The sequence below is a fragment of the Ornithodoros turicata genome, chromosome 3, assembly GCF_037126465.1.
Source record: "Ornithodoros turicata isolate Travis chromosome 3, ASM3712646v1, whole genome shotgun sequence".
Classification (NCBI taxonomy): Eukaryota; Metazoa; Arthropoda; class Arachnida; order Ixodida; family Argasidae; genus Ornithodoros; species Ornithodoros turicata.
The window spans coordinates 8,946,792-8,973,186 of record NC_088203.1 but is presented as its reverse complement, the minus strand read 5'-3'; the positions used below and the strand labels follow the sequence as shown (position 1 = coordinate 8,973,186).

At 47.3% G+C, this 26,395-nt stretch overlaps 1 protein-coding gene across 2 annotated transcripts; it reads left to right on the top strand.

Annotated features, from left to right (window-relative positions):
- Positions 1 to 198: 198 nt before the first annotated feature.
- Positions 199 to 21,752, top strand: LOC135387984 (forkhead box protein O-like). Of its 2 annotated transcripts, none has more exons than XM_064617241.1 (4): positions 199 to 671; positions 17,237 to 17,433; positions 18,294 to 18,558; positions 19,048 to 21,752. In XM_064617241.1, the coding sequence occupies exons 1-4, from the start codon at positions 336 to 338 to the stop codon at positions 19,231 to 19,233; spliced, it is 984 nt and encodes a 327-aa protein (XP_064473311.1). In that variant the 5' UTR covers positions 199 to 335; the 3' UTR covers positions 19,234 to 21,752. The 2 variants fall into 2 exon arrangements, with proteins under 2 accessions (XP_064473311.1, XP_064473310.1); XM_064617240.1 differs by having other exon boundaries at positions 18,294 to 18,591.
- The last annotated feature ends 4,643 nt before the right edge of the window (positions 21,753 to 26,395 follow it).

Below are 26,395 nucleotides of genomic sequence, written 5' to 3'. Positions count from 1 at the left end.
AAAATAACTAGCGGTAGCCATTAAGTAACAAGTCAATAAAAGCCGTCGAGAGCCACGGACGGCCGCGAGGCGAGCCAAACAAGGGCCCTCCTGATTGGCTGATTTCCAGGCATCATCACTCATTTTCATTGGCCACAAGCCCAGTGTTGCCTGAATTATCTCAAACTATAGGCTCTATGGGGAGCTGTGGGGCCCTGGCCGAGCGACGCAGAAGGGCTCCGCCTGGTGCCCGGAGCGGAGGCGAAAATGTGTTGTGCGTGAGGTATCTCTGCGGTGTGCGTCTTTGGCGAGTCTCATGGATGTAGTGATTGGAGCAAGCACGAGTGCCTGATCCCATGATGGTTGACATGGATCCGAGTTTCGAGCCCCAGACTCGGGCTCGATCCAACACATGGCCACTACCACGGCCGGATAATTATATGGACAAAGATGCCGACGACAAAGTGCCCGGGGGTCAGACAGAACCCTTCACCGAAACTGCGGTGGCGCCGAAGAAAAATTCGTCCCGCCGCAACGCCTGGGGGAATATGTCGTACGCGGACCTCATAACACAAGCGATCCAAAGCTCGCCGGAGAAGCGGCTCACACTGTCTCAGATCTACGATTGGATGGTGCAAAATGTGCCCTACTTCAAGGATAAGGGAGACAGCAACAGCTCAGCTGGATGGAAGGTAAGACGTGGCCTCCGCCTCCCCGGCGTTAGGCTTAGCTTTCCCCACGGCAGCCATAACTTGTTGCGCCGTGGAGTGGATTTGGCCGCTATTTTCATCCGACGATCGTCGGTGTTCGGACGCAGGCGTGGCAGCGGTAGGTTACGTGATCACGTGATGACACCCACGTGACTTTTCGAGGGGTTGTCCCAAGTAAAGTGGTGACCTTGGCACCTCGGGACTGCTGGCCCTTCGACGTCTCCATGGTGACGAGTGGTCGGCCTTCGGGGAACTTGCCAACTTTCCGCGGTATGGTCGGCCTTGAGGCACTATGGCACTATTGCCACGTGCGTGACTTAACCCACGGTTCGACCCCTAATGTCACAACAGTTTGCAAACACCTATTTGTGACATGCACACACGTGTGGGAGTTTTCACACTACACGTTGTCATTGATTTGCCATGTTTCGTTTTTAGCAGACGACGTTCTCCTCCGCCTGTGGAATTCGCCGGTTACGTGTACACCTTGGGTCGGTGGCTTTGTAGGGTTTGTTTTGCTCCTCTACAACCGACTCCTTTGGCCAGCTTCAGCTCTGGAGCCGTGCCAAGACGGGGTTCCGATTGAGAAACAAGTGGGGCATCCCTCTTGGAATTCTGGGATCATGTTTATTGAGCAAGAACATTTTCTGGTAAATTTCCAAGTGAAAAAAATAAAGAAACACGTGCTAGGCAGACGCAGTTTTTATCTTTCGTTTAAATTGATTTCCATCCACCTCTTGATGTGTAGAATATATTGTATTTTATTGCAGTTTCGTCCTTGCGTCATATCAAGCAAATCCCATCTGCTAACACGAGGTGCTGACAGACAGACACATGAACATGGCCTCAGATGCAGTAAAAGACATATGTGGTGCATTATGCACAGTTGTGATGCCCATAAAATGTGCACATTTCGTGAGCATCATTTAGGGCGCAGTAGGTGCGATAAGAAAATTCACTGTCGCTCGTCTGTTTTGAAAGTGCCTTCTGTCTCGCATGCAGTGATAAACAGTGGAGTCTGCCAACACTAGCAGTACTGCACAACAATGTTGAAAACCTGAAATATTAAAGGAGAAGCTTCAAAATTTCGGAATTTATTTATGTGGATTATTGGCTTTGCTCCACTTTGCTCATATAGAATCACCACATACGGCGAAATCTGCTTGTGTTACTTAGTGGAGGAACTATAGAACTGAAACTGCACGGTATATTATGTCTTCGATTGCGCAATCGTGAGCTATCGTACGCGGAAGCATGTTGCGTCACATTGACGCGCATATGTCTGTGCGACACCCTCGCCTGGCGCAGGAATAAACGCATTGAAAGGTCCACGAGATGAGTTCCAATCGCACGTATCAAAGGAAACAGCAACGTTCCAGGAAAATGACACATGTCTCACTTGTCGAAGGGTCGTACTTAGAAATTGGGTTTCCCTTTCTGTGTCTGCCTGCCTGCGAAAGTGGAGCTAACTTTACGAACGCCACCTGTCGTTATTTACTATCCTAGTGGCTTTATATTGACAGACTATAGTAGCGTATTTCACTCCGATAACAGCAACCCATTAGTTACTGGCGCAATATACTTGTAAATCTAAGTTTTAGGTGCTTTGGCACACACACCGCAACGTATTTGCAATGTACTGTTTGCATTGCAACAAAAAAGCCGCAGTTTCGTTTCCATAGTTTGTATGAAAAGAGGGCACAGACGCGTTCTGCTGTCGTCTGCGTGCCTAACAGTGTTGCCAGATGCGCGGGACATTGTACTGCTCGTGGCACCTAGGCAAAAGTGGCGCACATGATGCAGGCCGTTACCCCCGCTAACCCCTTAGCAGGCATTGCAATATACGGGAGAGCACCACATGTGTCCTAATGTATACGCTTACTTCGAACGCGGCATTGGAATTTCCCGCGACCACAGTGGGATGTTCTGAAATGGCTCGTGGGGCTTTTACGACACTCACCAAGAGAATACGATTGTTGTAACAAGGATACCTGTGAAAGGTCTTTCCGATCACTTCAACTCAGGCTTGTACATGATACTCGAAAAGAGTGTAAGCGACTGAGCACGAGGCAAAAAATTGAGTGCAGCACCTTGACAGTACATTTGGTAGAATACTAAATAGTCATAAAAGTAACTCGTTACTTTCAAGATATTGTCCACTGTACCTATTTCTGAGTTTCGTTTTCTATCTGCCTTTGAGACTCCCGAGGAAAATTAAGTATCTTAGGGAACGTGTTTTGAGTAACTTAAGAAATGAGTACAAATTGCTGCCATAAAGTATTGACGTCAAGATGCCAAATACAGACCTTGAAAGGTATTCGTAAGATACCAGGTTACCCTAAAAAATATTAAGATGGAGCAACTTGAGGAGACTATTTTAGCTAGTACAAGTCTGCTTTGAATTACCTTGCACACACAATATGCAGTGTTGCTGGGGGCGAAGTATCAAACCATATATTTGTAAACATGTTAGGTTCCTCCCCCCCCCCCCCCCCACACGCGCGTGTGCGGCTTCTTCAATCACAAATGCACATCTTTATCGCTGAGGATCCGAGGAGAGAGAAATAATTGCGGACGATATTGCACCACGTGCATGTAACAAGAGGAAAAGGTGGCAGCCACGACGGAATACAGGTGGGATTACCTGTCGGGAAGTTCCGTACCGGTGATCTTGAAATTGTAAAGAGAGTGGTAGTTGGTACTTTAATAATAGTATGGCGGCCTTGGCAGACGACCTCTACACGTGTGCCCCCCTCCGAGCGAGGGTGTGTCGTCTGCATCGTATTGATCACACAGCTTTCATGCGGCCGTACGTTGTTCTGGCTCGCACGTGTGCTGCTTGTTTCGGAAGTGTTCAGTTCTATAAATAGCGCATTGTTACTAAACTGGGGACATTTGGGATACGTCTAGGTACGTTTGATGTGGCCGTCCACAACATACTTCACGCCGTCACTGGCTTTACTGGTGTTACATCGACACCGTCCGTATTTTGAGAACATTTTATCGCATAGAAAGGAGAGGGGGGGGGGGGGGGGGGGGGGGGGGTGGGCTACATATGTTTAGAAGGTGCTGCGTGAAGTGCAGTCCTCTAGAACTGAAGATACAAAGTTTAAAAAGAAAAAGGACTGTTGTGACTGACCCCGGTTTGCAGGACGCAGTTGTGTTTGTGTTGGACAGTCGTTCGATTTTACATGAAAATGGCCTCGTGTCCTTTTTTTTTACGTCTACTGTATTGTGGATAGAAGGAGAAACTAAAACCCTAAAGCCGGATTTAATTTCACCAAGGTAGAAATTTGGGGGGGGGGGGGGGGGGGTAGTTAGTACATAGCCATGAGTAAAAAAACTTGCAGCCAAAACTGCAGTTCTCGCTGTTGTGTGTTTCTACCGTTGTGTCCCGTCCTCTCTTTGGCTGCAAGTTTTTTACTCACGGACTTAATTAATTTTTTTCTTTCGTGACGCGCGGTACAGCAAAATCGATAACTGGCAGACGATTTCGAACGACGAAAAACTGCGACTTCGACTGGCTCGCTGTGCGTCTCGTTCCCATGGTTACGGTGGCTAGAAGCGTGCCTGTGATTTGCCTGAATGCTAACTGTATGTGGCGTCGAGTAACGATCAGTCCTCGTTCAGTCTACTCCAGATAGCGTTGACCCCCGTCGTGAGACAGTGGAACGGTATCAGCGATCGCATTACAAGCAGACCAATTCACTGAAGAAAGCAGACGAACCCACGGTCGTCTGCTGTCATCTCCGACTTCCGTCGTGCTCTCTGACACACGGGTATCCGAAGCAGACGGACTCACTGTCTTCTGCTATCCGAAGCAGACGAACTCACTGTCTTCTGCTATCATCTCCGGCTTCCGTCGTGCTGCTGTGTTACACAGAGAATCACCGATTATAATTCGAAGCAGATGAATGCACCGATTACAATTCGAAGCAGATGAATGCGCTATCATCTGCTACCATCACCGGAAGCAGGGCATGAAGAGCTGCATCGGCGAGCACCAGTTGCGTATGCCTGCTACCACCATGATCATTTGTGCAGCTTTCCTCTGTGGGGTATGGAACCCATAGCATCTGAGCATGCGTAGGGGTCATCTACCCCTTGCGTCCCCGTACACCCATCGTCCAACCTTACTTCCTCGATAGCCAACGTGCTGCCGCTGTATGCAGCTCATTAATACGCACATTTGTTTCTCCCTTCAAGGTCTCAACGGTTTAGGGGTCGGTATTTATAGCCTGGAGGAAAAGTACAGGTACTACTATAAAGGGGAGGGACAGGGAAATTGACCGATTGATTTCGTCGTGAGTCGATTACCGTTTCGTTATACAGCGAGCAAGTTATGCTAATCAGTTCGTCGTATCTCGCGTTGCTCTGTTGGTTCGAAGCGATCGTTGATGTTTCTGAAGAATTGCGTAACGCAGATAAGAGGAAGCACTGCTGGTGGAGTTTTGAAAACGCTCGAGTAATGTAGCTCGTTCGGTTTCCTGATGTCTTCCGTGTATTACACGACGCCTGAAAGTTTCACGATTTTCCCATCGTAAGCGCTAGCAGAACTTAGTTCACTTACCTGCAACAATGGCGCTGGCTACATGACCTAGAACGATGGCGATGTCGTTCCGAGTTGCCAGCTTGCTGACGCAATATGTGGACGTTCTGGTGCCGAAAAGTATAGCCATACGTAAGAGATAGTAGCCGCCGAAGTAGCCATGATGCCACAAACGTGTAGCATTTTATTTTAGAACCAATACATGACACAGGAGCATGTAGAAGTTAAAGGTAAAAACAAATAATATGGCAGAATGTGTACAACTAATAATTAATAACTGGGGGCTTACGTCGCGAGACAGAATGTGTACATAAAGAATAAAGACCACCACTCTATTCCTTACGTACGCAAAGGCGACAGCGTAAAACTCGCTGTTGGCAAACAATTCAACTTCATTAGGTGTAATAGTTTTATTTGCTTATTTGTAATACCCTCTGCACAAAACTTCATAGAATGGAGTGCTATATAAAATAAAGAGGAATACATCGTGACCACACCAATTCTTTAAAAGCACTTGTTTTCGAAAAGCTCGTTGATTTCCTGACGATTTTTTTGCCGAACTTTAAATGTAGCCAAACAGTAGCCATTTTAGCGGAAATCAGCCAGAGTTGGCAACCAGAGAGTTGTGGCAACCGGCCGCCATGTTGGAGGGCCCACTGGCGCCGGCTGCTCCCATAGGAAACAATGGGAAGCGATTTGATTTGGAGTATTTATGGCGATTTAAACGCTCCTCATTGCTGATTAGCACGCATCTTTCTTAGGAATCAGTGTGCTGATGTATTCGAAACGTGCTTTAGCCGTGTTCCTGTAGTTTTTAATGGTAATTGCCTTCTTTTTCTTCTCCGCTGCCTGTATTCCCAATAGGGGGTCGTAACTGTCGTGCACAGGGCGCATACGCATGAAAGTGAATTTGGTGAATGTCAACATATCAAATTAATTATTTTTGCTCAGGAAGGTTTCACACTGTTTGTTATTGTAAGGTACTTCCGTTTTTATATTTTTTGTTTGTTTTCGTTTGTTGTTCGGTTTTCGTGTGCTGTTCCGCGGTTCTCGTTCGTTATTATGTGCTTTGGTATTGTACGGTTCTCGTTTGACTTTTTCCTTTATCGTATTATGGTCTACGAGTGTATCTGTGTGTGTTCTGCAATAAGACCTCGATCCTTGTTCTGAAGGGGCCCATTATTTTATTCACCACATCACCATCCAACAATGAAACTCCCTATTCCTCATCTTAAAATAACGTTATTGTCACGAGTGCTTTGCAGTTGTTCAGCTGTCAGCGTATTTCATTACAGAAGTTCGAAGAGCACGCACATGCATGACTTATCACAAACGCTGTAGGAGCGACTACACATACGTTTACATAGGAGTTTATTTACTTCCACCGTACCTCACAAATTAAAAGAACAGTGGAACAAATTGGAATATTGGCGCAGGTTCTGCATCCGCCTCTTCGGCACAGCTGGGCGACTGTGAGGGGAACCTGCAAGCACAAGCGCATTGTTTATAGAAAATACGTGGTCTTGAGATTTGTAGGAGCAGCCGCAAATACTTTATTAGTACGTAATGGCACCAGCGAAGTAGCAATGCAAACAAGTGTCCGAGTTGTCAGATGCATGCGATACGAATAAACAGATTTTTCCTCAAAATAAAGAGCTTACCTGCGAAAAATTATCCCTCTTTCTCTGTCCGCGTGAAGTGTACTCAAAGCTGCAACAAACTGGCATGACCTGCCCTTTAGTTTAAAATAAATTTTAAAAAAATACGGCCAGCCCCGCTTGAACTAAATGCAGACGACAGAATGCGTTGGGCCCACCAATATGGCGGCCGGTGACCACGCTGTGGAGCACGCTATGCGCGATCCAGCCTATACTATAGAGATCAGTGGGAGCTAAGCGTAAAATGTGATATAACTGGCGCAGTGGTGGATGCACACAGTTGCCAGATCGGAGGGTGGTATATTGTAACATTGTCCCATAACCAATCGCTTCACTTCGCTTTTCTTTATATATATATATATATATATATATATATATATATATATATATATATATATATATATATATATATAAACACAGATAAGAAGACAATATATATATTGTCTTCTTAGCTAAGCTGGCACAGCGTACTCTTCGCAGTTTTCAGGTGTAGTTAACACAGTGAGAGACGTCAGATCGACGTCTGACCTGAAGTACCGCCTAGCAGCCATAGTCTGCTATTTCCCGATCTTTAAAAGACACGATATACACGATGAAAGATGAAAGTCACTGAAAAGGTTAGCCAGCTTCTTAGGCATTGATGCTTTGTTGTATTTGTCCCTTCTATGTTGTTCCAGCCTCAGAACATCAGTTCTCTCACGATATATACACATTCACGCACATTGTAGCCCGTGTTACTTTCCGTTAGCATCTTGGTCGGACCCCAAGAATGTGCGCGCTCGTCACACAGCTGTGTACGTGCCAACAGCCTGCAGTAAAATGCTCTCTTGGCGAAGGCTCCATTTTTCACCTCGCCTCTTCTTACAGGCATCTTACGATGTGTATTTCTGGGACATACTTGAACTAAGCCATACGCAGTAATTTATTTTTGGCGCATTTAGAGTGTAAACGTCTTGTCCTATGGCACACCTTTGTGGTGTAAATTTCACACAATACAGAAGCTGTATAACACGCCCTTCTAAATGGCGTATTCTACAAGAAGCATCTTTTCGAATGGCATATATTCTGCAGGAAACGATCATTTCAGGAGGCTAGTATTCCATTTAAAACACTATTTCAGGTATGTGTTTTGCAAAAACAACTTATCGACACAGTCATTAGGTCAGTTGAGCCTGCGGAATAAATGTCAGTCGATAGATTGCAAAGATATGCTGCGATTGCCGTGCATCTTATACGACGTCAGTTGTGAATGTGCGAAATGAGACTTCCTATATATATACGTATATCCTATACATAATCACATATTCGGCCAAAAGTATTCATACGCGAAAGAGAGATAAAAATCGCGCGCCGTCCAACGATAAGTGGCATATTTAGCGGCGCTTCGCAAGCTCACGGCCGTGCACAACCCATCTATAAGCAGGTAGAAAAACACGATGTGGGGGCGCGCGAATCGAACGAGCATCACCTGTTTCTGCTTCCCGCCCAAACTGTCGTCTGCGCTGGTTCTGACTAAGGGAAATCAAATCAAATTAAATCAAAGCATTTATCGTCAGCTGAAACACAAAAGAACATTTTTAGGGGAAAGTTAGCCAAAAAGCCGCGATAATGCCGCTTGACTACAAAAGGAAAAATACGAGGCATTCACAAAATGATCACTTAATAATGCGAAGTGCATACAAAAACAAACGCACTCAATAAATAATTCTACCTAACTCACTCCCTAATATACTTACGAAAAAAAAAAAAAAAAGGAAAGAATACCGACCAGAGAGGCCAAAAACGCCGCAAATGCATCACACACACCCCTCCCCGAGATGTTCATATTCCCGGCGAATAATTGCACTTTCGACAAAGCAAACTTTAATCGAAACCGAAAAGTTGATGCTACGGGTGCTTCAACAAAAACTGAATTCTGTAAACCGACATATGCTAAAGCGTAAGATGTTTTCGTTCCCTTGCCGCAGACGACATCAAGCACCCCTCAGAAAACGCACAGCAGATTGCAAACGACAATTTTGCAGATCACGGATATTCGCAGACGACAATTGAGCAGATCGCCTTCTGCCGTTACTTATACGCGACGGCCAAGTATAACTTCTTCCCGTAGCGTAATACACAACGCCGATGAAAATAGAATGAGAAATCACGGTACAACGCACCCAAAACAGAAAAGCTGAAAAAAGGTTCCGGAAAAAGCGGAGAAATACGCATATGACTTCCGACTTCGCAGACCGTAATGCAAACCCGCCATCTGAAATGCACGTCTGTCGTTCTTTTCATATTGCCAGATAAAATCTGTTCCTGACCCACAGGGAAAAAGCTGCATTTCTTGCGAATTATCTTCGCACGTACAATGCGAGCAGATTTTCTGCTCTGGCGCACGTTCGCAGATGGCCACCAGCGATACTGCAACATCAATGACGTCATCCGCCTTCTAAATATGGGGACTCAGACTTCTATACTGTTACGTAAGAAGCCCCGTAGATGTGCAGCGACCCATCCTCTCGATACACACAAACAGACAGATTTTTTTTAAAGAAGAGGAACAATCTCTGTTCGAAATATCCGGAGTTGTTCTACATTACGGTATATCAATATAGATTTGGTAGTCACTATGAGTCAGTATAGATGCGGTGTAAATGTCACTGATCTTTTTCTGAGGGGTGTGTGGACAGGTTAGGGGGTTCAGGGAACATCCCTGCAACCGGTGCAGATCAGAGCATCAAACCGAATTTATCTTTTTTATTTTATTTTTCATTTTTTTTCTTTTTCGGTTCGAGTTTAGTCCAGGCATAATGGTTCGATTCCATTTAAGCTTCAGGAGGACAAACATATCGGTTCCGAACCGGTTCACTGCACAAGATATATGCACTAAAATAGATGGTATCCGTTCCGAAAGCTTTATTTCGCTTCATACGTCCTAGCATAACTGTAAAGGTAGCCAGAAATTTTATATTTGATTCTGTGTTACCCCAAATGGCCTTCAACGAGATCACATTTTAACTTCACAAACTGTATGAGCTTCCCTATCCTTCCAACGTGCTGGCAGCAAAGCTGTGACAAGAACGCTTGTCCACAGGAAAGCGAAAGTATAGAGCGCGTTTGTCCGACATTGCCTCCGTCGATGCGGGCGTCCAGCTACGCATTTCCTCTTGTATTGGAGACTCTGGTTGCTCCTACAAACTCCTAGCAAGTTGCTAGTTGCAAAACTCCTAGCAAAACTCAAACTCAAGATGAACGTTTCGATGGATATCCTAAGAATCTCGTTGTTTCATGCGAGTGATCATGGGAAACCTGAAAAAAAATAAAAAATAAAAATAAGACGCCTCACAACGTCACAACACAGAATCCTCACGCCCTGCCTGACCTCCGCGTATGAAAGAAAAAAAAAAAAGGGGGGGGGGGGGCGTTGTGCCCCGGCCCCCTCCGGTAGATTGAAAACTCTCTGCCTTTGCTACAGATGATCTTCACGTCACTGGCAGATCTTAGAATATTATAGAGAGTTAAATACAAGGTACTAGATCGTTAACGAATACAAGAAAAAAAAAAACAATAGCTCAAGGGTACCGCTGTGGGGCACAGAGGACAGGGTCGCGTCAAGAAGCGTAAGCATTGTGTGTTTGCTCTGCATTGGTTACGTTAGCTACGTAACAAAGGACATAACCAGTGTATATGCTCCTGTCACTGTAGGCGGCGATACTTCTTAACTGTTATGTGCAGAAGGGCATAGGCTGGCAGTAGTACCGCGGCACCGATGCTATCTATTGCCGAAGTCACCCGGAGCAGGTCAAGAGTGATACCGGCCGGCTATTTGTACACGTTGCCATTCGAGATAACTGGACGTGGTATATTTCCTTTGGTGGCTGCGGGGCATATGTCACGTGCTCCATTCGATATATATGTATATATATATATATATATAGGTAAAATGAAACAGACTACGAAGGTACGGGAAGTAAGAAAAAAAAAAGGAGATAATTTATTTACATTTAAGATACTTGGAATGCTAAAAGGGTTGTCTACGTTACGGAAAAGCCATTACAGACACAAGTAAATGACACAAGACGCGTTTGAAATTCAAAATTACAGATTAAGATGGCGTCTATGGCTGCACGCAGAGAAACAGATATCAGATATCAGAAGCCATATTAATCTGTAATTTTGAATTTCAAACACGTCTTGTGTCATTTACTTGTGTCTGTAATAGCTTTTTTCCCTAATTATAATTCACTGGCTTGCACTGTGGCATTGAGGAGTGCTTACTGCTTAGTCACCCTCCCAGGTGTATATCGCTCGCTGAGCGAGCCCTGGGGGCTTAATCGCCTCATCGTCGTTACGGTCGTTACAAGCTAACGAGTGGCGGGATATTCAAAAAGGCTGGTGGGAAATTTAAAAAGGTAGACACGTGACAGAACACGTGCACGGCGCTCTTCGCGCGATACGTGAAGGCCGTGGGTACACGTCACGCGCAATGTGTCACGTGCCTACCTTTTTGAATTTCCCGCCACTCGTTATATTGTAACGAGCGTAACGACGATGAAGCGGTTTGCCAAATCCGAACGATGCGCAGCTACCCAGAGCTGACGAGCCACAAACACGGCGAAACACGTGTCCGCTGGTGCTGTCGCATCGTTCCATGAGTATCTATATATATATATATATATATATAATGTTTACAGTGTGGGTCAGTTCTTGCTGGGAATCTGTGTTGTGCCATGCCTGAAAACGTTGTGCAACGATAACGGATCAGCACGTCCTCCTGGGACGACGGTGGCGACGCTCAACGTCAAGTTCGTACTGGCTTATAGATAATTCCATTATCTATGCCATCTTGTCAGGTTCTCCTTGTTCGATTTTGTTTATTTGTTTAATTTTTTTAAATTATGTTAGCGCCGCGAAGCAACTGTGGCTTTGAGCGGCGTCCAGACGTGGACAGCAGGAAGGAGTGGGGGTTGGTATGCGTCCTGGGCCGACTTCACGATGAACTGTGCCAACATTCGTCTGCAAAGTCTGACGGTTGTAGATGTCATTGTGTGTTTCGCGAATGAGATAGCACGTTCCTTTTTGAGACCCCGTTGTTGTTGGGCCAATCCAATCCAATCCAATCCAATCCAAAAGTGCATGCACAGACAAAAGCTCTTTGAAATGCTCACACACTGGTATATAGACAGACAGCGGCGACGTCGAAAAACGAATTCCCCGTCCGCTGACTATGCGTTAAACCATTGTATAGAGCACGTTCTCTATGAGGCAAAGAAACCGTCGTCTGCAAGCGTGAGCGCATTGCAGACGACACATACACTGACTCGAAGGTCAGATGCTGCCACATTTGAATAACTCTGAAGGTCTGAATTTTATCTCTCCATCCTAACGTGAGCCCGTACTTGAAGTCGCAACGTCCACGCACGTGCCAGAAATCTGTATCACGTGACCTTGTCTATGCTATTCAACTCGAAGGAACAAAAATAGTCGAGCAGCGCGGATCGTCCACAATCAATACCGAAACAATTGTTCGTGGCGGGGCAATATCATTTGGATGCAATCCCACCTGTACCTACAATGATGCGTCTTTCTATTGCGTATGGCGGGAAGGGCAGCCGCTGGTGTCAGTGCTGTTGTCATTTTGGAAAACTTTCTTTACGTGTAAATTTGGAACGGATCCTTGTCGTTTTCGTTTGTCCTTTTTGCTTTCGTTCTGTGTGTCCGTGCGTGAAGCTATTTTGGAAAGACGATATTTTAGTTCCCACCCTTTGCGGTGCAGCGCAGCACAGTTTAAGTCTTGTTGTGACGTACGCGCGTGACTTCTATGTCAACCGAACAAAAATACTCCCGTTTGCACTACTTACCTCGTCGGTATTTTGAAATAGTGCGCACCACTAATCCTCGATGCAGACTACACAAATAGAAAAATGTTTCCAAACTGTTTTTTCTTTTTCCTTTTTTCGCCCGTGCTTCTTGTAACGGGCACACCGTACTTATCTGGAGTATTATTTTGTGTAGGCTAAATGCCTCGTCTGCTAATGAATGTTTTCTGCGCAGCAGACGATCTGATCTTCAGAATGAAAAGTTTCGCAACGTTCGTCTGCTAGGGGAGGAGATGTAGCAGACGACGCAGAAATAAATCGGTCCGTGAGTGGCGTCGGGGCATTTCTTGGCGGCTGCAGGCAGAGGAATGCATGAAAGACACGGTTGCCATGACGGCGGCCGTCATGGTCACCGGGAGGGAAGGAAAAAAGGCAGCAGGTCGGCGACCCCACGCGGCCGTCCAACTGGGCAGGAGGAGGATGGACGGGTCAGGAAAGGCGGGGGGGGGGGGGGGGGCTTGCTCAAAGGGGTCCTTCAACCCCCTCCCTATTACCTCTCTGCGTGGTGGGATGTAGCCCGGTTCCCCGCTGCAGGGGTTCTCCCTTTCCACCCTTTTTTCCTCCCCCATTTTTTTCACCCACCTTTTTTTTTCTTGTGTGTATGTGTGAAGAGTTGGTGACCTCCCCTTTCGGCGGTTTTGAACTTCCCGATTACCTCCGGATGCAGACGAGAGAAGAAAATGGCTTCCTTCTCTCTTCCCCTTTCTGCCTTTGTACCCCTTCCTGCCCTCTTCCATACCTTCCCCCCCCCCCATATTGCATTGGGTTGGGGGTTTCTGAATAGGAATGGGGTTTGAAAGGCTATTGCAATGTTAAAACCTTTATCGCTGCTCTTTGACACGGCATTTCCTAGTGGCCAAATCTCACTTCCGGCAGGAGCATCTAAAGAAAAAAGAAAAGAAAAAGCATCTGTATATAGTTGTGCCACCGACAACGGTTTTTCGGAACATCGTCGTTCAAAAAGCCTTCTGTGTTGTGTAGGAACTATTACAACTCTTATTACTTGTGACCACAATGAGCTGAGTCACGTCATGCCCACTGTTGCCAACTTGATTTCCGTCGGAAGCTTTTCACCTGTATTTGCTCATGCTACACACCTCATGTTACACCGAAAGACCTTTGCCTATAATATCGCGTTTCGCGGGGGGTTTCATTGTTTTTAAGACCGTGTCACTACTCAAGAATAGAACTGAACAGCGATGTTTGTCTAGACCAAGTCAAATGCATCGGGTGCGATTTTGACTTTCGTTATTCTGTTTTGTTGCTGCGTCACGATGAGAAAATAAACAGAAACTGCGAGGCAAATGCTATGAATGTGCAAAGTTCAAGTCAGGTATTCAACTTAACACCCACCCTTAACGCCACCAGGTACCATCACAGTGCTCCACTTCTATAGTTACGGTGTCGGCGCACTGCTTGTCACGACGTGTTGTCACAAAAAAGAAAAAAAAGAAGAAATTGGACAGCTTGGACAGACGGACGTACATGGTCGCTCCTCACCAAAACGTGAAACTGACACGGATTTTTTCAGCACCGCCTAACACCCTAAAATACCTTGCAACACCCACGCACCTGAAGAAAATACCGCAAAAAAAAAACTACAAAAAAAAACCCGAAGAGTTAGCAGATACGATCACAGTTGTTGTCGCACGATCACAGTTGTCGCACACCCCTTACGCAGTTAGAACACCCCTGAGATGAGAATCGAGCGGAAGTCCACGAACTTATACATTAGAGACTGAAAGAACGGCTAAAAACCAAGCGAGCTGGTGGTCGAAACTCCGCAAAGAAAAAACTCGAGACCGTGTGGACGACAAGAAAAAAAAATGTTCGTGTGTGTTTTTCTTGTCTCACATCTCGGGTTTTTCATTGCGAACATTCGAGAGTTTTTGGAACAGGAGACAGCGCTTTGGGGCCCCAAAGGATGCGGACGAATCTGGAAATCCGTTGCGCCATCGCTGTCTTCTGCTTCGAACCTTGGGCATCACATGACTCGCAGGCGACGATGCAATCCTCCCAAGGAATCCCTCGCTGCTGCGATCTGTCGCAAAGTCCGCGAGATTACGTCAGAAGTCTCTGTAGGGCGAACTTTGAAAGTCGTCGCGAAGGGAGGTTTTGAAAGACGATATAGGAGACTCCCACGACGTGTCACGTTTCCAGTGACGTCACGACAAGAGGGTACGTGCGAAAAAGTCGAAGGTGCGTTGCAAGTGTCAGCGGGAACACAACACCACGAAGTTTCGTGCGTGGGAAGCCTGCTGCAAGCTATGCATGTGCGCATACTCGAATATGTTTATCATGTTTTACGAATACCGAAGCAAAAGAAAGAAAAAAATCGATTCGATTCCCGAATCGAATACGAAAGTGTTATTCGAATTCTGAATCCAAACGATGTCTATTTCCAAACAGAGTACTGAAGCTGCACACGTAAAGCCGAAAGCTGCACAAGAGGGGCCATAAAACAAAGTTAACACTACTTCATATTCTGATCCGTTCTTTTTTTTTTTTTATGTTTATAGCCGCGCATTTAATACGCGTTTTCTTTTTTCTGTTTCTTTTTTCAATTCCTCGAAATTATTTTGTACGAATAAATCGTAACGAGTAACATCATTGAAATGAAGCATAAGCAACGAAAGCAACTTAGCCCAAACCGCTCAGCTGGAACCGGCAGTAATGTCCAATAGATACAGTGCGACGGCTTCGCGGAAACGAGCAGGATTAGTTGCTACAGATTGAGGCAGCGTGTAATTCCAATCAACGATGGGTGGGATGCCGTCCGTTTCCTCCACATTCTACGATCTTGCCGATATTGAGACATCGAGAACACAGCTGACGACCGTGAGGGAGGATTTCTCCTGGAAAGCCGATAGCAGGAGATCAGATTACCTCTGTTATTTAAAAAAAAAAAAAAAAAGCACTTAGCGTGTCCGACCTTTGTCTCCTAGATGCGCGTACCTGACATTCTTTAAAAGTCGCCTGAACAAAAAAAAAGAAAACGAAAACACAAACAAAGAAACGCATATTAATGAAAATATTTTTCTAGTCACGCTGTCGCATTGCGCAAAGGAAATTCGCGTTGAGATAAAGTCGACCAGGGATTACATACGCTATTACGAATTTTTCGCGAAGCTTGACTACGGATCGGATGGGATGGGATTGGATTGAAAAGTCAAGCCGGTTATTCCAGAACGCTTGACTGCGCAACGACAGCTAGGTGTTGGGGGATGAAGACAATCGCGTGATATGACATGGCAGCGGGTCGTTGTAATCAGATACGCCCCCCAAGCACTGACCTTCAACATCGTAGTAGTAGTATGGCAGAACAAATGTCATTTGAATTAATATTAATAATTTGAAAATAATAATGGGACAATGAACGGGCCATGCGAGGCTTCGGGAATGGGCCTGTGCTATTCCAGTGCACGGTTGCGACATGGAAGCCAATCTGTCCTCTGCACGAAGCGGTTTATTTGTATCAACAGCCAGGGGCTTCCCCCGTGAACAAAAGGAAAGCGCTTCGTGACGCGTACCGTTGCAGCGCTTCAGAGGAGACAGTTAGGCAATCAAAGTGTATGTCTTGTCCCATGGCACACACATTTGCGGTAGCGGTACACTGGACGAAAGGGTGTATTGGAAAACTCCGTAAGTAAAGAGGTGTGTTCTACAGAAAACACCATCTTAAGGGGGTGTATTCAATTTAAAACGCTGTTTCAGAATGGTGTTTTACAAGCACCGTTTTCAACACCCATTTTGAAACCCTTTTGCACGTTGAAAGGTGTAAAAAAATTGCTGTGTTGGGACTGAATGATCCCAATCTGACCCTGTACACAATACATTCGTCACACTGGTAACATCAGCAGATTTCTTTTTTTTTTTTTTTTTTTTGTGTGTGTGTGGGGGGGGGGGGGGGCGATCCGAAGAAACTGCAAATGTCCGAAATGTGAAATCCGTTTAAATAAGTGTTAGTGACTGCGTTGCGGCAAGAAGCCTGCTTCAAGGCTGTTCACAGCAGGCTTGTATCGTAGGAAAAGTACCGAAAGATCAGAGACAATGAGATACCCGCATATACACACCTTAATGAGTAAGTACTGAAAATAGCGGCATATTCCTGTGGTTCTCGGTTAATTCCAAACATTGTTAGGAGCAACTGCGTCATGCCCCTTTCTAAATATACCTTCTCTGTGTGTGTGTTGTCTTTGTTTGGCACCGTGATTATGTCGTGATGCAAATCAGCGGCCACGCTTAACGACCGGTTCATCTGCCCTGATCGTTGCAGAAATGAGAAGCGATTGCGTGACCACACGACGTCATCAGTGACGTGTACGAGGCCAGTCAAAAGAGAGATGCACGAGTGGAATATTTCCGCCCTTTTGGGAATGTTCCAAAAACTATCGCATTAAAAGTTTATTTTGGTGCATTCACGGTCACGGTGAATTTTATATACGCCTCGTTTGCTTGTTTGTTTGTTCCCAGAATTCCATTCGGCACAACTTGTCGCTGCACAACCGGTTCATGAGGGTGCAGAACGAAGGCGCGGGCAAGAGTTCATGGTGGGTACTCAATCCGGATGCCAAGCCGGGAAAGGCAGCAAGAAGAAGGGCGACCTCCATGGAGACTCCCCGCTATGAAAAAAAGAGGGGCCGCCTCAAGAAGAAGCTCGAAGCACTCAGGTATCTTCCCCCTTCTGGTTCGTACTTCCTCACGAGTACCTCGCCGGTTTGAAGTGTGAAAGGGATTCGATTGTGCCCATTGGAGTATGAAAATGGAGTTCTTATAGTAATAATGTTTCCGAGAACGTGTTCCTGAAAGTGCGTTTTCGTTTTCTTTGGGAGCTCCTTATCCTCGCGCAGCTGAAAAAAGAAGTCTGGCACGTACGTACTTCTCAGCAGTGGAGGTTAATAGGGGCGTTATCTGAGCAGGGGACAACTCAAAGTTCCATGAAGTAAAAAGACGAGAAAAAAGATCTAGTGGTCGCTTCTAAAGACTGGGAAGGATATAAAGTTATGGCTTCCTCTATCTGACCTGGAAGACATAGCTTCAGGATCCTTTCCCTTAGTGACAGTCTTCAAGGTACGATTTTCGCTCCTCTGGTAAATGTCTGCCAACGCGAGCCCGATTATTGCCACCCATACCGTGTATTCACACGGAGGACATCATCGGGGAAGATTCTAGTGGAAGGAAAAGCGAAAACACTGTTCACAGAGCCGAAGTCCCATCCCATGCATCCAGCATTCACACGGCGCCATTCATAGCAGACGACACTTGGCAGACGACACCGTCAGCTTCCTTTCCTGTCGTCTGCTACGGAATATCTTGTGGCTGTGTCGCAGGATATTCCCCACGGTTAGAAGTGTACGTGAAGACACGACGTTGAGTGCTCGCGCTCACGTGACAACAGAAAGCTATGACGTTTTTTTTTGTATTTTGGGAATTGTCCTTTTTGTGAATACACGGATATCCACCCTGTCCCATTATCCGACCCCATTCCTTCAAGAAGATACCCACCGTTACTCTTCCGTGTTATCCACAGAGCATCGCCGACGAGTCCTTCGTCGTCTGAGGGAGGCACAGCCGGCCTAGACGCGTTCCCCGAGTCTCCGTTCGGAACGCCGAGCAGCATTGACTGGGCGCCCCGTCCGGACAGGTATGGTGCCGATCCTCTGGCCGACACGCTCACTCACTCCATGACGCTGGCCGAGCGTTCCCCTTACGCGTACCGGGACGGCGTAGCGACACCGGCGCAACCTGCCTTCGTGGAAGAGGAAGGCGTATCGCTGGGCACCACGGCATCGCAGGTGGGCACCGAAGGACCGGCCTCCACACTACGCGTAAGCTTGTCCCAGGCCCCAGCCTCCTTTTCGGGAGTGCTGCACTGTGGAGTGCTGCTCCAGTGTTCGTGATGGGGCCATCGTCCCACCGAACGATGATTAAGCAATGTCACTGTAGCACCTGCTTTAGCAGAACTCCAGTTGTTTGTCTTGCTCTGGTGCACAGAAGGTGGAAGGGTTGTAACTCCACGTGCTATAAATACCAATCCCGCGTTAAAGGAAAACAAAAATCTGCCATTAGTCCCCGGAATGTAGTTTCTAAGCTACGTATATGATATAGAGTGGCAGTAACAGTTGATGTTGTTTGCTCTGTTGTCCCTTCGGTCGTACGAAATAGATTGTGTTCTGGGAACGGAGACTCAACCCTTTCTGCTCTGTTTATCCTATCCGTGATGTTGTATGTTATGCACGTGCTATGACATGGGATACTTGAATGAGGTCCCCTATTGCCCTCAGGTTGTGGTAGGCCACTTACTGCAGTCGCTGGGCGCCCCTGACCCCCTGCCTCAAGACCTCGACCTGTTGGAGTCGCTGCAAGGTGGATTAGAGTGCGACGTGGACCAGGTGATCCGACACGAGCTTAGCGTCGACGGGAACCTCGACTTCAACTTCGACTCGCACGCCCGGCCTTGGGTCCATTGAGCTCAGCCACGCTCTAGTCCTCCCCCATGTACATAACCCCGTCATCAAACGCCCGGGGTGCCGACACAGAGGACGACGTCTCAGGGCTGTGCCTTTTATTAGGGACCGCCGGCGATTGGACGAGTAAATTCCTCATCCGGTTTGAGGGTCCAGTGATAGGACAGTTCGCTCGCCTCAGATGGCCAATCAGAGGAACGGTGGAAGGCAGGGTTGTTGTTATTGTTGTTAACTGTCGTCTGGTACGAGTCTGTGCGTGGTATAGCTTTTGATGCCAGGTGTAAGACTGCGCTATAGCCGGGGTAAGCCTTCCTTCTGGTGCCGAGCTTGTGATTAGATGGCGCTGACGATTATCTTTAGCGTGGATGTGGTAACGGACTCCGAAAATAACTGCCGCAGAAGTTGCGACCAGAGGCCGCTGGCATGGTTCCCGATGTGGTTTGACTGCCTCGATCCCGGCTACTGTTGTGAACCCTAGCTGAGGAACTGCCGCTGGGCTTCTACCCGTTGCCAAACTAGTAGGCAGAGACCTCTGGTGAGGCTTCCAGGTGACCCCATGGAATCCTCGAAGAAAGTTGGAAGCTCCTCTTCTGGATTTCGCAGGTTTCGCCTTGATCTCACTAGGTGACGCTTCGATGCAACGTTACCTACCGTGACGTGACGGTTTAGGACGTGACGTCGCATCGAGCGCCACCCAATGAGTATCGTTCGTGGCGACGCGATCCCTGCTCACGTAAACGCATGGACGGATCCGCAAGTAAGCTAGCACTGCCTTATGGTTGAAAAGAGGACAAAATTGGGCCATATTTGTCACACTCTCACAAGAAAAAAAAAGTGATTTTAGCCCCATTAGTCACTTTTGGGAATAAATTTATGGAAGTTTATACGAAGTCGGGGGACTATTTGCAGTGTGTGGGACTAAAGTTCAGCGTCAGGGGGACTAGAGTGGGGAGTAACAGCAATCTGGGGAACTGGAAGCTGCAGTTGCTTCCCAATTTACACACTTTTTTTTTTCCCCCTGCTGGATGCGTCCCTGTTGAGAACGGTTCAGGCAGCTAAGGCCGAGGTATAGGTGGGTCGAGTCCCACGAAGAAACTCGTTTCATGTACAAGTCTGTGAAGTCGCTTGTGATACTGGACTCTTATTAAAACAGATGAGTGTGTCGTGTACGGCGGATTCTCGCAAGCCCGTATAGGAGTTCCATATATATCCTGTATTCGCGAGAGTGGCATTCCCCAGAATAATCCGGAAGCGGAAGACGAGCAAAACGTCACAGCTTTCTGCTGCAACGGGAGCGCTCAACAAAATGCCATTTCGTCTAACCCACGACCTACTATAGATTATAGCGACCACGTCATTTGCACCTCCCTTTTCGTCGCAGCATTCGAAGCCTACCGGTGGCGCTACATATCGACCCGTTTATTGTACCTTTGGATTCTTTTTTTTTTGTACAAGCGGCGCACGTCGCACGTGAAATGAGTTCTTGTTAAAGTTGTAAATTCATCATCAGCATCATCATCATCACTGTTTTCTTGGGAACTGTTGCGTACGGTCGTATAATTAGTACTTGGAGTAGCTTTAGAGGTATAGAGTGTGTCAGCCTAGTTTGGTGACACGCTGCACGTGCCGCAGAGTAGGATAATTTTGACCACCTAGTGTTCTTCGACGTGCGCCGGAAATCTCAGACACACCGTGTCCGCTTCTGCGCGTTCAAAATTCGAATTTCCATTATCCAATCACGATGGAGATCTCGCGGGCCGATGCGTAGCGCCCCTAACGGATAGTGCGGACGGGCTCCTGCATAGGAGTTGCCGTTTTTATGACATTGTAGTTCTAATCTAGTAGGTCGTGGTCTAACCATGGTGCATTTCCTGCGGCTCAGCTACAAGATATTCCGTAGCAGACGACAGGGCCATGGTGTCGTCTGCAACGTGCGCAGTACGCCACTTTCGATATTCCGGCGCGAGTGCTCAACGTATAAGACGCGGCGGAACTTGCTTTCTCTTCTACTAGAATGTTCCATCGGAATGTCGCTCATGCGAATACACGGACACACCGAGCTTCCACGTGAACAAAGTACGCAGAAGCGCTCGTCCAAGAAGTCATCCAACCATACTGTAATATAATACAAACGCGTTGCTCTGAAGAGTTGTTGTTGATGTTGTTGTTGCTTTTAACGCAGCCATGTGCCCATTTCATTAGATGAAAACACGAGGCGCCATTGTTGCTCAAACAGAGTCGCTAGTCTTGAGAGGGACTCAGGGGGGGGCAAGGGTGACTTTCGACTATGGCGTCCAAACCCTGGTGCGACCGGCTCCCCCTTCTTCCGGAAGGCACCCCGGGCCCATTACTGCTACCGCTGTGAATATACGCCGCTTGTACATATTGAGCTTTTCTGAAAGCCGTTGGAAAAAAAAAGAGCCTATTTTTGGGACGCTGCAGTCCTGTCAATCAAAAAAAATGCCGCCTCTGTATACGCCAATATACATGTCACAGATGAATAAAGTATTTGTTGCAAGAATCGCGAGAGACTTGTTTTTGTACACATAGGGATCGATAGAGGTTTCCCAACAGGGAAGGGTATTGTTGCTCTTTTGCATGTGGTTATGATAAGGTTATCGTGCTGCAACGCAACAGACCTGCAGACTCGCCAAGGTTACAGGTGCTGCGCAGAAAAGCTTCGCTGCGATGTTTTGACTCCTCTTTCATGATTTGGGTTTAAGGATATGCTGGTAGGTTGTTGGGTTGGTGCATGGAAAAAGATTGCCGCGCTCGACCTGTCAATCGCAGTTGCGCGCCTCTCATTGGTTTGCTTTTTATAGCGTGGGCTTCCATGGCACCTGACTGCCACCCAAAATGGCGACGAAAACAAACACGGTGAAGCGGGAATATCGTGACAAATTTTTTTCACAGACCACTTTTATTTTACGGTGCAGACATACGTCCTCTTGTAAGTGTTGTCAAAAAACAGTTTCAATTTGTGCTATCTAACCGAAAATAATAAGTTTTGTCGTCGGTGTTAGGCCTTGAACACGACATCGCAACGAAATAAGAAGAACGGCACAGTGTTGTAAAATTTTGAATTGAATTACTGAATTTTATGGAGATGAACGATAGGATGTGTACCAGCAGGTGGTTCTGCAGGCAGAGGAACTGGAACAGCGGATGGCACAGACGGCTGTTCCCGACGTGCCTTGCGTCGTCTAGGTGGCGTTCTTCAAACCGGCACAAAAATCCACTAGTTTGGCAGATTGCGAGAGGTATCCATTTCAATCCTATCCAATCCATTTGCCACCCAAAATGGCGCCTCCCATGTAGGATGGTGACAGAGAGTAATTGTGCGTATTCACACGAGTCACTTTTCTGCCGGCTGATGCTCAGCCGGCAAACATCACAGCCCTCTGGGGCCACGTGACAGGCACTTTTCGCCGCGTCACCACTTTCTGGTCTCCAGAGCAGCAGACGGGGGCAGCTCTGAAGTACACTCAATCCTGCACTCTTAAAAATGAACTTCACCGCGTAGCACGCTCCTAGCCAACCATAATCTCGAATGATATTGTTATCTCCTTTGTTGAAAACGGGAGGCGTACGCCTTTTGACACTTATGCTGTTCATAATTGTCACAGAAAAAGGCGTACGCCTCCCGTTTTCAGCCAGTCAGGGCAGATAACGATATCATTCGCAATGATGGTTGGCTAGGAGCGTGCTATGCGGTGAAGTTCATTTTTAAGAGTGCAGGATTGAGTGTACTTCAGAGCTGCCTCCGTCTGCTGCTCTGGAAACCAGAAAGTGGTACGCGGCGAAAAGTGCCTGTCACGTGGCACGAGAGGGCTGTGTGTGTGTGTGTGTGTTTTGGGGGGGGGGGGCTATAGTCGTGACGACCACTTCTGTGTGGCCAACAACGGCGAGCCTATCCTGCCATTACCCCCCCCCCCCCCGTCATTTTTAAGAGTGTGAGGCGCGCATTCCTTGCCATTCCGTAGCTTCGCAAGTTCGCCTTTGCTCCGCCTGCGCTGCATGGGAAGCCGTTGAATGGTCAGGGGCGTGTTCACAGCCACGTCGCATCGCAAGTTTGCGCTGACTCCGCCCATCACCATGGCAACAGGTGGGCCACGTGGTACGCTCCCAGTGGTGAGCGCTGAACAGCCTTTCCCTACTAGCCTGTGCGCCCATGATCGTCGGCGTTGGGAGAGGGGACTGAACATCGAAAATGAATTTTATGTTCGCATTAGAAATAGATCTATATGGTGACGACAGCTTTATTAACACTAAACTGGTACACAACCCAAGTAAGCTGCGTGTCGCGCCATATCCTCACAAATGGCACGACTTTAATATATAAATCTGAACCATTTTCGATCCTGCATGCAATATTTTCGTGAAACCGTAGGTGGGGGGTAAGTAGCTCGTGTGTGTGTGTGAGGGGGGGGTGATGGAATTGCTTGCCATAGTCGACCACGCAGTAGTGAAGCTTTAGTTGGAGGAGGTGGTCATGGTGAGAGGGTGTGGTGATGGTGAAAGGGCTCGCTGTCGTCGGCCTGACACAGGTGGGCAACGTCACGATGACGCCCAGGGGAATGTGCGTCCTGAGGATGGATTGTGAAGCTTTAGAGGTTGCGAATAAAACACAAGCAGCCAATGAACGATCAGAACGCTGTGTTCTCCACGTGCTCTCGTGCGGCTCGATGGTTGGCTGATGCCGGCACGCGCTCTCGTGCAGCACGACTGTTGACGACGGCGGTTGAGCCACCACAAAGCAATGAGGCTTGGGCTGTGACGTCACGTTTGGTCACGTGACTCGGGAAAACATATTGCCGCACCGGAGTTACTGTATAGGAGGGCATGCCGTGAGTTGTTGCAGTGTGTGCATGCAATAACGAGCATATATTGTAAAAACACACGCTGTTGGTTCATTCCAGCCGCAGTATGACGCCTGTGACGCATCCCCGATGTTTTACCGAGTCACGTGGCCCAAAGCCGTTCAAAGGGTGCGCGTGACGTCATCTGCACGAGCCTCATTGTCTTTTCTCTCTCTCTCTCTCTTTCTTTTTTTGCTTGCATTATGGTAATTGGACGGCCAGTGGCATAGTGCTGGCGAGGGCGGAGCAAACGCGAACTTGCGAAGCGAAGAAAGTGGCGAGGAACGCGCCCCTGAATTCCACAACTGTTCCATCTGCGTCTAGTAACTGCCGAGCACGGCATGCCGGTGCGGGTGGCTTGTATATTGTTAACGTCCTGTGAGCAGACTTTGTACGTATTTAGAGTACCGTATTTATGATACTGTATTCTAAATACTATTTGTGGTACCTTCGTACCTTACTCAATACTTTTTTCGGTGATTCAAATAAAGTGAATAAATCGAGCGTGAATATAAGAGTCAAAACGCAGGCCAACTGGTGATACGTGATGAAATTCGACTGAACCCCCGAGACAAGGAAAAAACAGACGATCACAAACACATTCTCGAAACGCAGTTCGAGAATGTGTTTGTGATCGTCTGTTTTTTCCTTGTCTCGGGGGTTCGGTCGAATTTCATCACGAATAAATCAGTTTCATCCGCAAGAAGAATTTTCAGAAAGTGAGAGTTGCGACTTTTTATTTTTTTCCGGATGAAAACAGGCAATAGTTCTGCGAGTTCTAGATTGCGAAAAAACCGTTACGAAACGTGCCTATATTCTATTATAAAGATCCACGAAACAACATAAATGCTGGAAAGGAGAGAAAGAACGGGTAAGCGACTGTACCGAGTAACCGATTTTCAATTCTCGGCTTACGTTATGGTACCCTTGAGATTCCAGCTTCTTTCAAGCGATCGATGGTTCCAAAAGGACGTCCGACGTGACCGATGTCAATTTCGCACGAACAACGGAGCTTCGCCACTGCTTTGGGGCCATTATAGGCATTTTTCGATGTTTGATCCTAGCTTTAGGCATCTACGCAAAAATCGGCACTAACGCGGGAATAGGCACTAAGAGGCACTATCAAATCGATACAGGAGGTTCCCCGAGAGGCCAGCACACTGTTCGTGCTGTGTTGAAAAGGCGCTGTTTGAACCACGGGAGAAAAAAATAGGCATTTTCCTGGCAATCCGAGTTCTAAAGATGACGACATATTCCAGCTACCCCGTTTGACACACATTAGGAATTTTTCCAGCGCACCCTGCCAAGCAGGACCTTTATTATAAGAGGACAACGTGCACTCTACAATCATGAACATGAGACAATTGATGTTGAAAGATGGAAGTCACGCAAGAAAAGGTTAGCCAGCTGTAGGACTCGAACCCATATCTTCTGGATTACCGGTCCAGGCTAACAAGCTAACACACCTCCAGGTGGTGTGGACCACAGGGTGGACACAGGGTGGACCACTCCAGGTGGACCACACACCTAATGGTCCAGGGAGGTGACCCGGGTTCGAATCTTGGCACCGGTTGTGCTGTCTGGGTGCTTTCCTCCAGAACGTGTGAGGCGAATGTCGGCAGGCACAGTCCCCTGTGAAGTCGGCCCAGGACGCGCCACAGACCAATTAAGCAACTATAGCAGTCCCGTAGTACAGTCTCATACCTCGGAAACTATCCGACAGTAAGAATCCGACAGTGCTTTCTTACATGACATTCGAGGATAGCAATGACAGAGGCTTTTCTAACCGCGTCTTTCAATCCTCCAAATAGACTGTGGTATTGGCAGATGAATCCACGGAAATCCACTCTCCTATACTGTCTCTCCAAAGTTCATTTCTGCATTTTTTTTGTGTGACGCTTCTCGGTCGCAAAATGACAGACTAAAGAACGGACGATATCTTCGAAGAACAGAGGACGTGGCCATCGATGACCGACCACGAAACGAGGCTGAGAGCGGCCGGGAATCGTTCTAGGAAGTCGATCAAATTCAGCGCGTGATCTGGAGAAAATGTAATCGTCGGCGCTCCCTGGGGCCACCACCGGGTAAGTGCGGCGCCACCGGGGCGACCCTGGTGGAGAGTGGAGACAGTTCGCGGTAGTGGCTCCGTAAACCGACTATGACTTGACGCCACTCCTTGAATTCGTGCACCGCGAATACCGAAACTGCCCTGGCTCTGACGTCAGGGCAAGGGAGAGGTCACGTGGTTACGAGAGCCAACGGGAATCGCCGAAGGCTCCTTCTCGTCTGACGTCAGACGTCCAAGC

Excerpts from the sequence above, each read along its gene's own strand:
- LOC135387984 (XM_064617240.1), top strand. The coding sequence starts at position 336 with ATGATGGTTGACATGGATCCGAGTTTCGAGCCCCAGACTCGGGCTCGA. Across the intron at positions 672-17,236 it reads ACAGCTCAGCTGGATGGAAG|AATTCCATTCGGCACAACTT; the intron begins GTAAGACGTGGC and ends GTTTGTTCCCAG. Across the intron at positions 17,434-18,293 it reads AAGAAGCTCGAAGCACTCAG|AGCATCGCCGACGAGTCCTT; the intron begins GTATCTTCCCCC and ends TGTTATCCACAG.